General features: G+C 42.5%; 1 protein-coding gene across 1 annotated transcript in view; it reads right to left on the reverse strand.

Moving 5' to 3' along the window:
- Nucleotides 1-13,588, reverse strand: part of kcnh1b (potassium voltage-gated channel, subfamily H (eag-related), member 1b) — a 34,994-nt gene extending 21,406 nt beyond the window's left edge. Inside the window, exons 1-6 of the mRNA XM_034559002.1 lie at nt 13,377-13,588; nt 6,117-6,240; nt 5,879-5,985; nt 5,144-5,272; nt 4,447-4,565; nt 2,225-2,617 (exon numbers count right to left, since the gene is read on the reverse strand). Of these exons, the coding sequence (XP_034414893.1) occupies nt 2,225-2,617; nt 4,447-4,565; nt 5,144-5,272; nt 5,879-5,985; nt 6,117-6,240; nt 13,377-13,449 (945 nt within the window). The 5' untranslated portion in view covers nt 13,450-13,588. The remainder of the gene's footprint in view (nt 1-2,224; nt 2,618-4,446; nt 4,566-5,143; nt 5,273-5,878; nt 5,986-6,116; nt 6,241-13,376) is intronic.
- Between the last annotated feature and the right edge of the window lie 3,483 nt (nt 13,589-17,071).

The raw sequence follows: 17,071 nt of genomic DNA on the forward strand, positions 1-17,071 counted from the left end.
GCATTATTCGGAGTCGCCCTCTCGCCCGTCACATCAAATCACGTGAAAGACTTGAAAGCTTTCGTAGAAACGTCTCGTCCTCCGGCTGCTCATCGCCGAGCGACACCAAGTCTCCCCCCCAGCAACACGTTACTTTAAAACTCCCGTTTCCTCCTTCGACTGTTTCATTTCAACATTTCTTTGCTATTTTTCAGCCGTTTGTTTTCGCAGCCAACACAAAGAACTCTCGCTCGAAGCTCCACAGCTGAGCCTTCCCTCGCTGCCGCCGACCTCTGCAGTTTGTTTGACCCTCGAATGAGAACCTGGAAACGGTTCATCGGAGGTCAACCAACGTGCACGCGCCGCATTAAAAAAAGGGGCGCACGTCATCTGAAAGCTGAGAACCTGAAGATCAACGTTTTTTTTTTTTGTTGTTGCCGTTCACACATTTTATGGCGAACGTGTCAAAAAAAAACGTGTCCGGTGTCTAAATTTGGAAACTACATAGTTGTCAATATTCAGAGGTTAATTTTGTACACGTCCAGTTCAAAATGTGAACCGGCCTCCCATCATCACACATGATGTGCCATTGAGCCTCAGCCTTCCAGGTTAAACCCACATTACGCAACTCCAAGAACCGTTTAGGGACCTGGTCAATGCAAAAAAAAATAAATGTAAAAAATCTTTTTTTATAGGGGAAAATAACGCATTTATACTGCATTTCTGCCCCAAAATGCACAGGACAGAGTACCACCACCACTGCAGAGGTCGCGGTATAAAGTCAAATATATGATTTGGTGTCTCCGGTTCGTGACTGAGGTCGTCGGTTGTATTTTACGACCTCCCCCTCTTCCCCCTCTCCCCCCCCCCCCCCCCCCCCCCCCCTTCAGGGCTTTTTACAGTCGTGGGCGGATGAAGTCGCTATGAAAGATTCATAAAACACGTATGAAACACGCAGCCGCTCGGCCGCCCACGGCCTCTCGTCACACCACTCAGCCCCCCCCTCCCCACAATGCACTGCTTCTCCATTTGCCGGCCTTTCAGCGCTGGCGCTCGGAGATGAAAAAAAGGTTAAAATCTTCAATCTCCTTTCCACTTTCGACAAATTAGGTTTTTTATGAGCTCGCAATTATAAAACGATTACATTTTATTTAGCCGAGTGCCATTCATCCAAAAACTAGACACAGACGCAGCTTCACGAGGACGTCCAGTCATCCACGGACCTCAGATTGTTGAGTAGCAGCAAGCAAAGACACGACCCTCCTTTAAAAATGGTTTGAATTCATTTCAGTGGAAAACTGTAGAGACTTGAAACTCACTCACGGGGCCACACACACACACACACACACACACACACACACGTGCACAATAGCTGATATTAAAGATGGGGTTGTTAATAAATCAAAAAGGAAGTGTTTTGACTAGTGAAAACGTTGTTGTTGGTTTTAGGTGTGTGTGTGTCTGTGTGTGTGTGTGTGTGTGTGTGTGTGTGTGTGTGTGTGTGTGTGTGTTGTTAATTGATACGTTGGTCAATATCTTGCACGTCAGTGCACAAATCTGTGATCTTGTTATGCATCAAAACAACAGTAAAAAAAAAAAAAAACCTACTGGGCAATAAATCTGATTTGTTAAGTGTCTGCAAATGAAAAGGATCTATCCCAAAATATATCTGCGGTTTCTGACGATGACCGAGGACAATAAAAACGTTTCCTCGGAAGTGATAATTTGTGGACTTTGTAGGATTTTCACGTGAATTTTAACGGCCACGAATATGTTGATTTGGATCATTTGCTCCGGTCAAAAATAAAAAAAACTGTTGAAAAAAAAAAAAATCAAATGATATAACTTTGAATAAATGTGGATCCACGTCGACCTGACTAAAGCACACAATTGATTTTTTTTTTTTTTTTTTGCAGAACACACGGACGCCTGTCAGCGCGGATCAACGCGCATCAACTCTCCAGAGAAAACAAGCAGTTGTTATTGAATGTTGCAGATCCTGACCAGCGTACCTCGACTAGTTTCCATGATCTTCACGGCCTCATAGTAAACATATTATACTCTTTGTACGTTATACTTTACACTGAGGACTTTTGCACAAAACTGTAAAAACTCTCACAATTTAAAAACCAATTAAAACGCAATTAAACTACATTCTGCTTCAGAATATTAACCGTCGTTCGAGGCTCTCGCGTGTCTACGAGACGAATACATTTATTTATTTATTTTTTTTAAGTCCACCGACCTCGTCGACGTTCTCGAAGGCGTTGATGACGTCGTACGGCAGGCAGGACAGCAGGTCGATGACGAACCAGGTCTTCACGTAGTTCATGCGGATGAGCTTGGGGTCGGAGATCACCTCGCCGGCCGGGCCCACGAAGGTGGTGTGGAAGTTCAGGACGATGTCCACGAGGAAGATGACGTCCACGATGCTGTCCACCACCAGCCACGTGACGTTGTTCTGCTTGGTCTTGAAGGAGACGTTGTAGGGCACCATGATGGCGGTGTAGAAGGTGAGGATGAGGATCACCCAGTCCCACGTGGTCTTGAAGAGGCAGTAGTGCAGGATGATGTGCGGCGGCGTCTTCGGGGTTTCCTGTTTGTACTGAGGCAAGATGTCCGAGCCCAGCTGGAGGACCTGGGACCAAAATATGGGAAACGGAGATCGAGGTTTAGTTACATTTGAACCGAAGTCGGTCGCTGACTGAGCGCTACAATATTTACTTTAATCGTTTTTTTAAAAACTTTTTGGCTTTTTTTGCATCAACTTTTGACGCATTTATTTTTCAGAATACTGAGTTTAGTTAATTTTTTCCTTTGTTTTAATCCATTTCTACCAATTTTTTGCTCGAGCAATGACAATGAAAATAAAACAGAGCAAAAAATAACAACGGCGCGATAACAGCAATACATTAAATTAAATTACACGCCGACACTGAAAACGAGCCGTTCATCATATTAATATCGTGATGAGAGACTAAATATCGTGTTAGATCTGACATATCGTTTTAAGTTGCGTTCCAGTAAAGTCGACATTACTTAAACATTACAAAATCTCCTTGTGTATCGAGGCATTCGCTGTGAAATAAGTAAATTAACTCGCCGATAAAGAATAAACTCTTGGTGAGGAGTAGACGACAGCATCGCTCGGATTAAAGCCGTCTTCATTAGCGCCCGATGGAAGTTATCGCTGTGCGGTTAATGAGGAGATTAGTCTCCGTTAATTACGCCGTTATCAGCGACGCGACGCCTGTCGACGAGGGAGTGAAACATTCCCCCTTCTTATCCTCTGGAACAAAGAGAGGGTGTTTATTTCTCCACAGCCAAGACAGCAGATTATATATTATAATATATTATAATATACAGACGAAGCAACACGGGACCAACGCACGCCTGTTAACTGTTAACTTTAAGATTAAAATACATTGTCTCCTGTAAATCAAATATAATACATCTGATTTCATTTCCAAATTCCCATTATTCCAATGCTCATATTTTTATTTTTTTAATTAATTAACTTAATGAAAAGAGTCTTCTTGTTGACACACAAGAATTTTCCACAAAAACAAAACGCAGATCATTTTCTGTAAACAGTGTTTAAATGTGACGGGATTATCTATAATTTCACTTAAAACTGTCGCGTTTTAATTATTCATAAAATTAAGGAAATTAAGATTATCTGTAAAGTATTTCATTCACAAAAGTAAATACGAAAAGAAAAATTCATTACAAGGAAAACATGCTATGGTGATATCTGTTGTTATTGAGACACTAAATTACCCAAATGTTAAGTTGAATTTCTATTCACATTGAACTGTAGAATGTAACGGATTTATTAAATTAGAAATGATTATAATTTTGAGCTTTTGATTCATTCGCTTTTCCAGACGGGAGCATTAGTCACGCGTGATGTGTTCAAGGACCCTCAGAGAGTTGAAAACCCGCCAATAACGTGCGTTTACACAGCTTTTTGCTATGATAAAAAGGTGATTAAAGAGATTTTGTTCGTGCTTTTAAAAACTGGGATACAATTTTTTAAATACTTCTGAACATGGACTTAAAGAAAGAAAAAGAATGTTTTTATGGATCCTTAGGAGCTCTGGTGAGGAGTAATCAGGGCCAACTTCCATCTTTAATAACAGGGGGGGGTTGTTGTTGCTGTCGGTAAATAACAGGAACTACTTCCATCCATCAGCCCGCCTGTGAACACTAATAACGGGATGAGGCCGGATGTCAGAGGTACTTTGTTTCGGATCAATTTAAAAGTACTTCTTCCCACCGATATTACCGCATTAAACAATGTTCCTGCTCGCGTCCTCATTCATAAAACATCGGCTTCAAACCATCTGCTCCATCTAAAACAAAATGGAAGAGCGCTGCAGAAACCACGTGACACAAGGTGAGAGTCGGCCTGCATCTGTATCCATCCAAAAAAAGGTCTCGTGAAAGGAGAGAAGATGATCTCACCTCGGCCAGCCTCGAGTGCTTGTGGACGTTCTCTCCTTTCTGGACGGCCGGGGCGAGCTGCTGGAGAACTCCTCGACTGCTGGTCAACGCTCGAGTCAGACGGGCGAACTTACCCCAACCTGCCGAAAAAAAAAAGAAAAAAAAAAGGGAATGAATGAAGAATCTTTACAGTTCGGGATTTCAAAGTAAAATAACAAGACTGTTAAAACAATAACGATCTTTAAGGTTTTAGAAGCCTCCAGGTTAAAGCCCTCATTAATCATAATGTCTCATTTGTGATTATTGTTCAAGTTTCAATGCAGCGCAACAAAATGCAAAAAAAAAATGCTCCAAAAGTAACACAGAAAAAATAAATATATATTTTTTTTTTTACAGTGGAGGATGAAAAAAAGGTATTTTTGATTGACGAGAAACTAAATCAACAAGCTTTATTGAGACGTCATGACGCGACGACACAAACCGACATGAAGCTCGTCCAGCGCGACACTCAAAATAATAATAAAACACTCTTTTAGCTGCGTTGTAAAATAAATTTGATACACTATAGAAAGGATGAAGAGACTTTAACACTTTGTTCTACGACTCAAAATGTGAATTTTGATGCTTTTAAAACGTCTTAGCATCGGTTGCTAACGAGCGTTAGTGCACTCGGGTCGCTAACGAGCGTAAGCGACCCCGAGTGCGCTGCCCAACCCACCTTTCACAGAGTCGTCCTCGATTGGCTGCTTGAAGGCGGTGATGTCACTGAAGGTGCAGAGGAACAGGACCACTTTGTCCTGCTCGTTCCTGATTGGGGCGATCTTCACGAAAAACCAAACTGGCATCCCTGCAGCACACACACACACACACACACACACACACACACACACACACACAAACACACACACACACACACACACACACACACACACACACGCGTAAAGTTTGGACCGCTTCCCCGTGTTGCAATGTCTATTCTGGGTACGGAGGAGGTGTTTATTTGGCAAATATAGTTTCTAGATCAGCGACGGCCATGTTCACAACAACAAAGTCACTATTTTAACTAATTAATATCTCACTGGAAACCAAATCTAAAAGGTCAATAAAAGCAAAAAACGCAGATCTAACAATGATAATGATTTAAAGACCGTTGGATACAGAGAAAGGAAGAGCTAAAATACATAAATTACAGTCAACCGATCCCATAACAAGTGATCAGATTTCAAATCAGCTAGTCTGAATAAATGAAGTAAATCGATGTTCTTCAGAAAACTGCAATACCAACATAAATGTTCCTAAATGCTATATTAACCAGAGATTAAATTGAGTCATTGAAGGCACCAAAACTGTGTCCGGACCGTTTTTTTTTTTGGGGTGATTCAGGTCAGACGGAGCACCTTTTTAACGTGACATTTGCAGTACTTTAAAAAAAATTAAAAAAAATAATACTCACGGTTTTTCTTGTACATCAGAATCTCAAAAGAGTTCATCTCGTAGCTCTCGAAGGTCTTCTGGACCTTCTCCGTCATGTCCTTGTCCGTCAGCTCTCCGTACATGAAGCTGCAGGAGAAGCAACAACAAAAACAAAAAACAACAACAACAACAACACAACTGAACATCCGACTGCGACTCTCCATCCCTCGGGTTCCGCGGCAACAGCGCGCGACAAAGAACGAAGGGTCGGTCCGTACCTGCAGGTGCTGCTCTTCTGCATCACCTCGGCCCGATGGTAACCCGACAGCTTGCAGAAGCCGTCGTTGCTGTAGACGATCGGCCAGTCCACGATCTGAGCGTTCCCCAGCACGAAGTTCGTGTCTGACCGCGGAGGAGAAAACAAAACAAACAAACCGGAAAAGGGTTAAATATCGTTCCCGGGGGGGGGGGGGGTTTCAATGCATCGCACGACAAAGAGAGACGTTTTCCGTAACCATGGTAACACGGTAGGGCCGCACAGTCGATTATGGCTGCTAGCAATTATCTTTGTTAATGCGTCAATCTGCCGATTATTTTTCTCAATTAAACCATTCGGTTCGTTGAAGTAGATAGAAATACGAAAATCATCAGCTTCCCAGAGTCCACGGTGACATTTTATAATGTCTCGTTATGTCCAATAAAAACTCTCGTAGCAGTTCACGGTCATGGAACAAGAAGAAAGACTAAATAAAATCACACTGAAGGAGCTGAAAACTAGATTTTTGTTGCTTTAGGATTAATTAGACTATTGCTTGATTATTGTAAAAGTGTTGCCAATTAATTTAATGACATTTCTGCAGCTCTGCAGTCCGTCTCATTAATTATTAATGATTGTGATTTCTTTCAATTTCAGCGTCAAGAACCTGGAAAACATTTTTCCGTTCCCAAGGACTAATGAATAATTGGGATTAATAATCGTGTCCTCAAATACAAAGAAAATCCTAATTGTCATTTAAAGCCATAATCCTGCAGCCCTAAACACAGATAAATATCACGTATTTATCTTTCCTTTCTTTCCGACACCCACCTGCAACGTAGACGATCACGTGTGAAGACTTTTACCGACAAAAGTACACGACATTTATTATTTAGGGCACTCAGTGTTTTGATATTAATATTCAGTTTAGTGAGCCTTCTTTGAAAACAGTGCTGATATTGAACTAAAGTGTGTGCTTTGGCAATGCGTCCGCAACGAGCATCAAATGTCTCGTCGTGGCTTTCGTGATCTTGTTGACTTATTAATCCTCGATTTAAATGTTTAAAAAACGATGTTTAAATGTCACCAGTTTAAAGCCTCACTGGGACTGGATCCGTTTCTCTACTGAGGGAAGTTTGACCTCCAATCACATCAATTTTTTTAGTATTATTTCAGAGCGAGTGAGAGCTTCTTTGTCTCTTTAGACTGGACTTATGACTGGATTTACTTTTATACCAGACAAATAACTTGACGTGATGATTCTCTGTCCCCCGCCCCCCCCCCTACCTCCCCCCTACACACAAATTCTAATTGGATTCATGATGGACATCAGAGATAATGACATCCTCGGGAAGCTGCGCTGAATCATATCAATAAGCGTTTCCATGTCTGCGTTTTCACATTTCACTGAAATACGAAGAAGAGAAGAAGAGTGAGATGTTGGCGTTCCGTCCAATCAGCTCTCAGCTCTCGTCTAACTGCCAAACGACAAGTTACTGCCAAATTAATTGGATATAGAGTATTTTGATAATATCACTGAAGCTGATAGTGTCGAGCAGCGGTTATGATTGTTTCCTGTATCTCAGTGCTGTGTGTTTTTTTTCCTCCAGTTTCCACATTCAGTGGGAGTGACTTCCTAAATATTTCACACTTTAATGAAGTTGTTTTTTTTGTTGTTTTTTTTAAAACGTAGGCCTGCGTTGAATCCCTAAAGAGGAGATGATGATGTTCGAAGTGCCTCCAAAAACCCCCACGAGGAGCCGAGACTTAATCGAGTGTGTGAAGTGACAAACGATCGCACTAATTAAGCCGTTTCCTGACCTTCCCTCTAGCGCCACCAGCAGGAGAAGAATGCTCCCTATTAGGCGCGGCGTAATGAACACGTGCAGTTTAAGGCTCGAGCTCATCCTTTGTAATTTCATTAATTGGGGTGAATTTGGGCAGAATGTTGTGCTGATTAATTGCTCAGCCAAAGTTTATTGTCATGCTGAATTAAACTGCAGCCTGAATGAGGCTAATCTAACATCCGCGAGCTGCCGCTGCTCATTTAACGGCGTGAGATTAACGTTTCTATACTTCCATTAACAGAGGTGTGTGAGTGTGTGTGTGTGTGTGTGTGTCAGTGCGTGTCTTCAGGGCGTACACACATTAAAAGTCTGTTTGGAGCTAAATGCTAACGCCGCTACGCTCACACTGACAATGCTAACATGCTGATGTTTACAAAAAATGGCCCCACGAGGAGCTGAGACTTAATCGAGTGTGTGAAGTGACAAATGATCACACTAATTAAGACGTTTCCTGGCCTTCCCTCTAGCGACGCTAGATGGACCACATAAGACCACTACATGGACCACATAAGACCACTAGATGGACCACATAAGACCACTACATGGACCACATAAGACCACTAGATGGACCACATAAGACCACTACATGGACCACATAAGACCACTACATGGACCACATAAGGCCACTAGATGGACCACATAAGACCACTAGATGGACCACATAAGACCACTAGATGGACCACATAAGACCACTACATGGACCACATAAGGCCACTAGATGGACCACATAAGACCACTAGATGGACCACATAAGACCACTACATGGACCACATAAGGCCACTAGATGGACCACATAAGGCCACTGGAGGGACCACATAAGACCACTAGATGGACCACATAAGACCACTAGATGGACCACATAAGACCACTAGATGGACCACATAAGACCACTACATGGACCACATAAGGCCACTAGATGGACCACATAAGACCACTAGATGGACCACATAAGACCACTAGATGGACCACATAAGGCCACTGGAGGGACCACATAAGACCACTAGATGGACCACATAAGGCCACTAGATGGACCACATAAGACCACTAGATGGACCACATAAGGCCACTAGAGGGACCACATAAGGCCACTACATGGACCACATAAGACCACTAGAGGGACCACATAAGACCACTACATGGACCACATAAGACCACTACATGGACCACATAAGACCACTACATGGACCACATAAGGCCACTAGATGGACCACATAAGGCCACTACATGGACCACATAAGGCCACTAGAGGGACCACATAAGGCCACTACATGGACCACATAAGGCCACTAGATGGACCACATAAGACCACTAGATGGACCACATAAGACCACTAGATGGACCACATAAGGCCACTGGAGGGACCACATAAGACCACTAGATGGACCACATAAGGCCACTAGATGGACCACATAAGACCACTAGATGGACCACATAAGACCACTAGATGGACCACATAAGGCCACTGGAGGGACCACATAAGACCACTAGATGGACCACATAAGACCACTAGATGGACCACATAAGACCACTACATGGACCACATAAGGCCACTACATGGACCACATAAGGCCACTGGAGGGACCACATAAGACCACTAGATGGACCACATAAGACCACTACATGGACCACATAAGGCCACTGGAGGGACCACATAAGACCACTAGATGGACCACATAAGACCACTACATGGACCACATAAGACCACTAGATGGACCACATAAGACCACTAGATGGACCACATAAGACCACTAGATGGACCACATAAGGCCACTGGAGGGACCACATAAGACCACTAGATGGACCACATAAGACCACTACATGGACCACATAAGACCACTACATGGACCACATAAGACCACTAGATGGACCACATAAGACCACTAGATGGACCACATAAGACCACTACATGGACCACATAAGACCACTACATGGACCACATAAGACCACTAGATGGACCACATAAGACCACTACATGGACCACATAAGACCACTACATGGACCACATAAGGCCACTAGATGGACCACATAAGACCACTAGATGGACCACATAAGGCCACTAGATGGACCACATAAGACCACTAGATGGACCACATAAGGCCACTAGATGGACCACATAAGGCCACTGGAGGGACCACATAAGACCACTAGATGGACCACATAAGACCACTAGATGGACCACATAAGACCACTAGATGGACCACATAAGACCACTACATGGACCACATAAGGCCACTAGATGGACCACATAAGACCACTAGATGGACCACATAAGACCACTAGATGGACCACATAAGGCCACTAGATGGACCACATAAGACCACTAGATGGACCACATAAGACCACTAGAGGGACCACATAAGGCCACTAGATGGACCACATAAGACCACTAGATGGACCACATAAGACCACTAGAGGGACCACATAAGGCCACTAGATGGACCACATAAGACCACTAGATGGACCACATAAGACCACTAGAGGGACCACATAAGGCCACTAGATGGACCACATAAGACCACTAGATGGACCACATAAGACCACTAGATGGACCACATAAGACCACTAGAGGGACCACATAAGACCACTACATGGACCACATAAGACCACTACATGGACCACATAAGGCCACTAGATGGACCACATAAGGCCACTAGAGGGACCACATAAGGCCACTACATGGACCACATAAGACCACTAGATGGACCACATAAGACCACTACATGGACCACATAAGACCACTACATGGACCACATAAGGCCACTAGATGGACCACATAAGACCACTAGATGGACCACATAAGACCACTAGATGGACCACATAAGACCACTACATGGACCACATAAGGCCACTAGATGGACCACATAAGACCACTAGATGGACCACATAAGACCACTACATGGACCACATAAGGCCACTAGATGGACCACATAAGGCCACTGGAGGGACCACATAAGACCACTAGATGGACCACATAAGACCACTAGATGGACCACATAAGACCACTAGATGGACCACATAAGACCACTACATGGACCACATAAGGCCACTAGATGGACCACATAAGACCACTAGATGGACCACATAAGACCACTAGATGGACCACATAAGGCCACTGGAGGGACCACATAAGACCACTAGATGGACCACATAAGGCCACTAGATGGACCACATAAGACCACTAGATGGACCACATAAGGCCACTAGAGGGACCACATAAGGCCACTACATGGACCACATAAGACCACTAGATGGACCACATAAGACCACTACATGGACCACATAAGACCACTACATGGACCACATAAGGCCACTAGATGGACCACATAAGACCACTAGATGGACCACATAAGACCACTAGATGGACCACATAAGACCACTACATGGACCACATAAGGCCACTAGATGGACCACATAAGACCACTAGATGGACCACATAAGACCACTAGATGGACCACATAAGGCCACTGGAGGGACCACATAAGACCACTAGATGGACCACATAAGGCCACTAGATGGACCACATAAGACCACTAGATGGACCACATAAGACCACTAGATGGACCACATAAGGCCACTGGAGGGACCACATAAGACCACTAGATGGACCACATAAGACCACTACATGGACCACATAAGGCCACTACATGGACCACATAAGGCCACTGGAGGGACCACATAAGACCACTAGATGGACCACATAAGACCACTACATGGACCACATAAGGCCACTGGAGGGACCACATAAGACCACTAGATGGACCACATAAGACCACTACATGGACCACATAAGACCACTAGATGGACCACATAAGACCACTAGATGGACCACATAAGACCACTAGATGGACCACATAAGGCCACTGGAGGGACCACATAAGACCACTAGATGGACCACATAAGACCACTACATGGACCACATAAGACCACTAGATGGACCACATAAGACCACTAGATGGACCACATAAGACCACTACATGGTATCAAAGTGTTCATTAACGACCGTTTCAGGGGAGTTGATTCCACTTTACGTTCATCTCGCCGATGAGCCACACCTGAGCCCGGGAGGCGGCTGTAAAAAGGCAACACCTGAAGACGGAGGTGGCTCCCTTGATTGGCTGCTCGCCACTACAGTTTATTTGTTTGTTTAGGCTAGTTGTGTTCTTTAAATAAATGTATATCTATTGTTTTTATTTTGTCTGGTCTCCCATCCATGTTGCAGTCTCTGAACTGGGTTGTAACAATATATATAATATATATATTTTTTTTTATTTATATATATATATATATATATATATATATATATATATATATATATATATATATATATATATATATATATATATACATACACACAGTATAATCATGAGTAGCCAGGGAGGGATACAGGTACACGACAGTATGTAGAAGCACTGGTACCTGTCTGTCTATGTGATAATGTCCAAACTGAAAAGTTAAAAAGAAAAGTGGTTAAAAGGAGCAGAAACAGATGAACCAGTGACAACAAAGCTGGACTGAAGCTGAGGAGGCGAAATAAAATGTTTTAAAAATAAATAAATAAATAAATAAATAAAAGGCTAGCCAGGCTACATGTGATCACTTTACTTTTTACCGTGTAGGTTTCCTATCCGATGATTGTGAATAATCAGTCACACATAAGGTGAATAATTATTATAATTATTATTATTCACAATTATTCACATAATAATTTAAATATTCATGGCAGGAGAGTACGAGCGCTATACTCATCTTTACATATATTACACTTTTTAATATGAGAACTAAAACGGGGTCACAGTCGACGATTTGCTTTCATTGCAGAGTAGTGCAACAATATATATATATATATATATATATATATATTTATTTATTTATTTATTTATTTATTTACTGCTGATCTTTTGAAAGCTAATAGTTTAAATCAAATGTTTTTTATTATTTTATATTGTCAAATGGAGCGTATGCAAGGCATAGCCTGAAATGTACTGCTTGGATTTCAAAAGCTAAAAATATATTCTACTTTTAGAACATGAAAGTTTTAAAACATGAAAAATCATAATATATATATATATATATATATATATATATATATATATATAAATCTGAATTCAAGGTGTGTAACTTCACTCTAATTTTCTAAAAAATTATGGTAAAAAGGACAAACTCATGTGCTACTTTTAGAATATGAAAAAAACACCAATATAAATATAAATAAATAAATATATAAATAAATAAATAAATATATACAGCTAATTTTAAAATACGGGTGTAAATATTGCTTTTGTGAAATTATAACAGCCTATCACAGAGGGGCTGTCCGATGACGACACGACCCACCAGAACCACGAGACATTCCGCACAACAAGCAGCCGTTTAAACACCGGTGTGTGTGTGTGTGTGTGTGCGTGTGTGTGTAACCGGACAGAACCGGATCCTACCGTTGGACCGGCGCACGATGTTCTCCAGGAACGTGTTCTGGGGGGCCACGAGACCCCGCCGTCCTCCGGCCATCCTCCTGCAGCGCGAGGCAGAGCCGCTTCCCGTCGCTCACATGTCTGATGCCGCGGAGAGCCCCGCGCGCCGGAGAGTACAGGAGCCTCGCTCTCCTGTGCGCGCGCTCTCCCTCTCTCTATCTCTATCTCTCTCTATCTCTCTCTCTCCCCCCCTCTCTCTCTCTCTCTCTCCCCCCCCCCCCCCCCTCTCTCTCTCACTCCCCCTCTCTCTCTCTCCCCCTCTCTCTCTCTCTCTCTCTCTCTCTCTCTCAGCAGGCTCGTTATTGGCAGATGGTTGCAGCACGAGCTCCGAAATGAGCCACGGTGAGAGAGAGAGAGAGAGAGAGAGAGAGAGAGAGAGAGACAGAGAGAGAGAGAGACAGACAGGGTGAGAGACAGACAGACAGTGAGCGAAGGAGAGAGACATATAGAGAGACATAGAGAGAGACATATAGAGAGACAGGGAGAGAGACATAAAGAGGGAGAGGGAGAGAGACATAGAGGGAGCGGGAGGGAGAGAGACATAGAGAGAGACATAAAGAGAGAGAGACATATAGAGAGACATATAGAGGGAGAGAGACATAAAGAGAGAGAGAGGGAGAGAGACATAGAGAGAGACATATAGAGAGAGAGAGACATAAAGAGGGAGAGGGAGAGAGACATAGAGGGAGAGGGAGGGAGAGAGACATAGAGAGAGACATATAGAGAGACAGGGAGAGAGACATAAAGAGGGAGAGAGACATAGAGGGAGAGAGACATAGAGAGAGACATATAGAGAGACAGGGAGAGAGACATAAAGAGAGAGAGAGGGAGAGAGACATAGAGAGAGACATATAGAGAGACAGGGAGAGAGACATAAAGAGAGAGAGAGGGAGAGAGACATAGAGAGAGACATATAGAGAGACATAGAGAGAGACATATAGAGAGACAGGGAGAGAGACATAAAGAGGGAGAGAGACATAGAGGGAGAGAGAGGGAGAGAGACATAGAGAGAGACATATAGAGAGACAGGGAGAGAGACATAAAGAGGGAGAGAGACATAGAGGGAGAGAGAGGGAGAGAGACATAGAGAGAGACAGGGAGAGAGACATAAAGAGAGAGAGAGGGAGAGAGACATAGAGAGAGACATATAGAGAGACAGAGAGAGACATATAGAGAGACAGGGAGAGAGACATAAAGAGAGAGAGAGGGAGAGAGACATAGAGGGAGAGAGAGGGAGAGAGACATATAGAGAGACAGGGAGAGAGACATAAAGAGAGAGAGGGGGAGAGAGACATAGAGGGAGAGAGACATATAGAGAGACAGGGAGAGAGACATAAAGAGAGAGAGAGGGAGAGAGACATAGAGGGAGAGAGAGGGAGAGAGACATATAGAGAGACAGGGAGAGAGACATAAAGAGGGAGAGAGACATAGAGGGAGAGAGACATAGAGAGAGACATATAGAGAGACATATAGAGAGACAGGGAGAGAGACATAAAGAGAGAGAGAGGGAGAGAGACATGGAGAGAGACATAGAGAGAGACATATAGAGAGACAGGGAGAGAGACATAAAGAGAGAGAGAGGGAGAGAGACATAGAGAGAGACATATAGAGAGACAGAGAGAGACATATAGAGAGACAGGGAGAGAGACATAAAGAGAGAGAGACATATAGAGAGACAGGGAGAGAGAGGGAGAGAGACATAGAGAGAGACATAGAGAGAGAGAGACATAGAGAGGGAGAGAGACAGAGAGAGGAAGAGAGACATAGAGAGAGAGAGACATAAAGAGAGAGAGACATATATATATAGAGAGAGAGAGAGAGAGAGAGAGAGAGACATAGAGAGACAGAGAGAGAGAGAGACATATATATATATATATATATATATATATATATATATATATATATATATATATATATATAGAGAGAGAGAGAGAGACAATAAGAGACAGACAGACAGACTCAAGTCGGTGTAATTAAAGGTTCAGTTCACCCAAATGCCTAAATACATATTTGAATATTATTGTTCAGGGTATCGTCTCAAATAAAAAAACGTGTGTCAATAAAAACCTTTTTTAACGACTTGGCGAACTTAAAACACTTAATTGAAAAGCTGTGGGCGTCGACACGGCGTCTGGTTGCACAATCACAAGGTCACCTTATGTTTACCCACGTTGAGTTCCTCTTTAAAAGCCGCCGGCTCTGCGCTTTCTCCGTCGCCATCTTGGATTACGTCCGTCGCGCCACGTTGTTGTTGTTGTTGTTGTTGTTGTTGTTTTTTTTTTTTCCCCTGCACTCGGCAGAACCGGAGTGAAAATAACATTTATAGCGGCCATTTTGAAAGTCAATGAACTGTTATCTGTGGTTCACGATGACTTCAAACACCCTGACACAGAGTTTTAAGCATTTAGTGACGGGCGTGACCTTATGACCTCTCGCTCAACGACTACAAACTTTATTAAAAGTGACCACAACTAGTTTAATCAAAAGTTAAAACGCAACATGTCTCTTTTCCAGACAGGAAGAGGGGGAACTTGAACTTGGTATTGGTTTGTGATGATTAGCTCAATGGCACCATGAAGATGAAGAGGGCCTTAAGGCGGATCCTCACGCCTACATGGTGCGTGGTGCTCCGCCATTTGTATTTATTCAGATTATAACTCCCACGTACTCAACTGGAGGCGGGATGAAACAAAACAAAACAAACACTAGAGTGCCAGATGCATTCTGGGTAAAACATGTAATCTGCTGTCTTGTAGTTTGAGGTGTCCCCTGTGCCCGACGGGACCTTGAACGCATCAGTGTTCAGAATCAAAGAGTTTCACGTGGTGGTTCATGAGGGTCCCTGCAGCAGAGTTCAATAAATAAACAAATAATGTTGAGCTGACGATCTTTTTAAACTTTATGGACACTATTTTTTGCTGCTCAACTATTTTTTTTGTAACTATTTTCCTAAAAGGGACTTATCCTAAATAAAGGGTAGATGCAGAACAATATTTATAAGTTTTTTCAAATGCAGATTTCGTCCCCAAATAATTTGGGGAATTTGAGTCACTCCAATGAACTTGTCTTTTAACTCCTGTAAATGTGAATTATTATTTTGTATGTTCTTTTTGGCTCATAATTATGTTTTCTTTATTATATATACCTTTATTATATAAACTGAAACCATACACAGATTACTGCACTACTTCAGTAGAATTAATTTAAACAGTTATCTCTGTAAAGATCCTCTATAATCTATAATTGATCAGAAAGAGAGTTTAATTATCTGTATTGCCCGTATTGACTGTGTCCTCTCTGCTGTTGGATTGTTGAGCGCCGTCTCCCCCTGCTGGTCACAAGGAGTCAGTGCAGGAACTCCGACTGCTGAACGAGGAGAGTAAACAAAAACAACACGCCGAATTATTGTCAACATGTAATCAGTTGACTTCACGTCATGTAGTAATGTCAATATATTTATTTTTGAATAACCTGTGACTTGTCTTTATGTGAAATTATGACGTTTACAGTTATGTTTATATGTTATATTTATAATTTCCAGATACGTCAGACTCAGTTTTGCTTTTTATTTATCTTATTCTAAGTTGTATTGCTTGTTAAATCTCGGTTTTGATTTGATTAAGTATTTATTTAAAAAAAAAAAAAAAAAATTGTTTATT

Source organism: Cyclopterus lumpus, chromosome 1 (genome assembly GCF_009769545.1).
Source record: "Cyclopterus lumpus isolate fCycLum1 chromosome 1, fCycLum1.pri, whole genome shotgun sequence".
In the NCBI taxonomy this organism is placed as follows: Eukaryota; Metazoa; Chordata; class Actinopteri; order Perciformes; family Cyclopteridae; genus Cyclopterus; species Cyclopterus lumpus.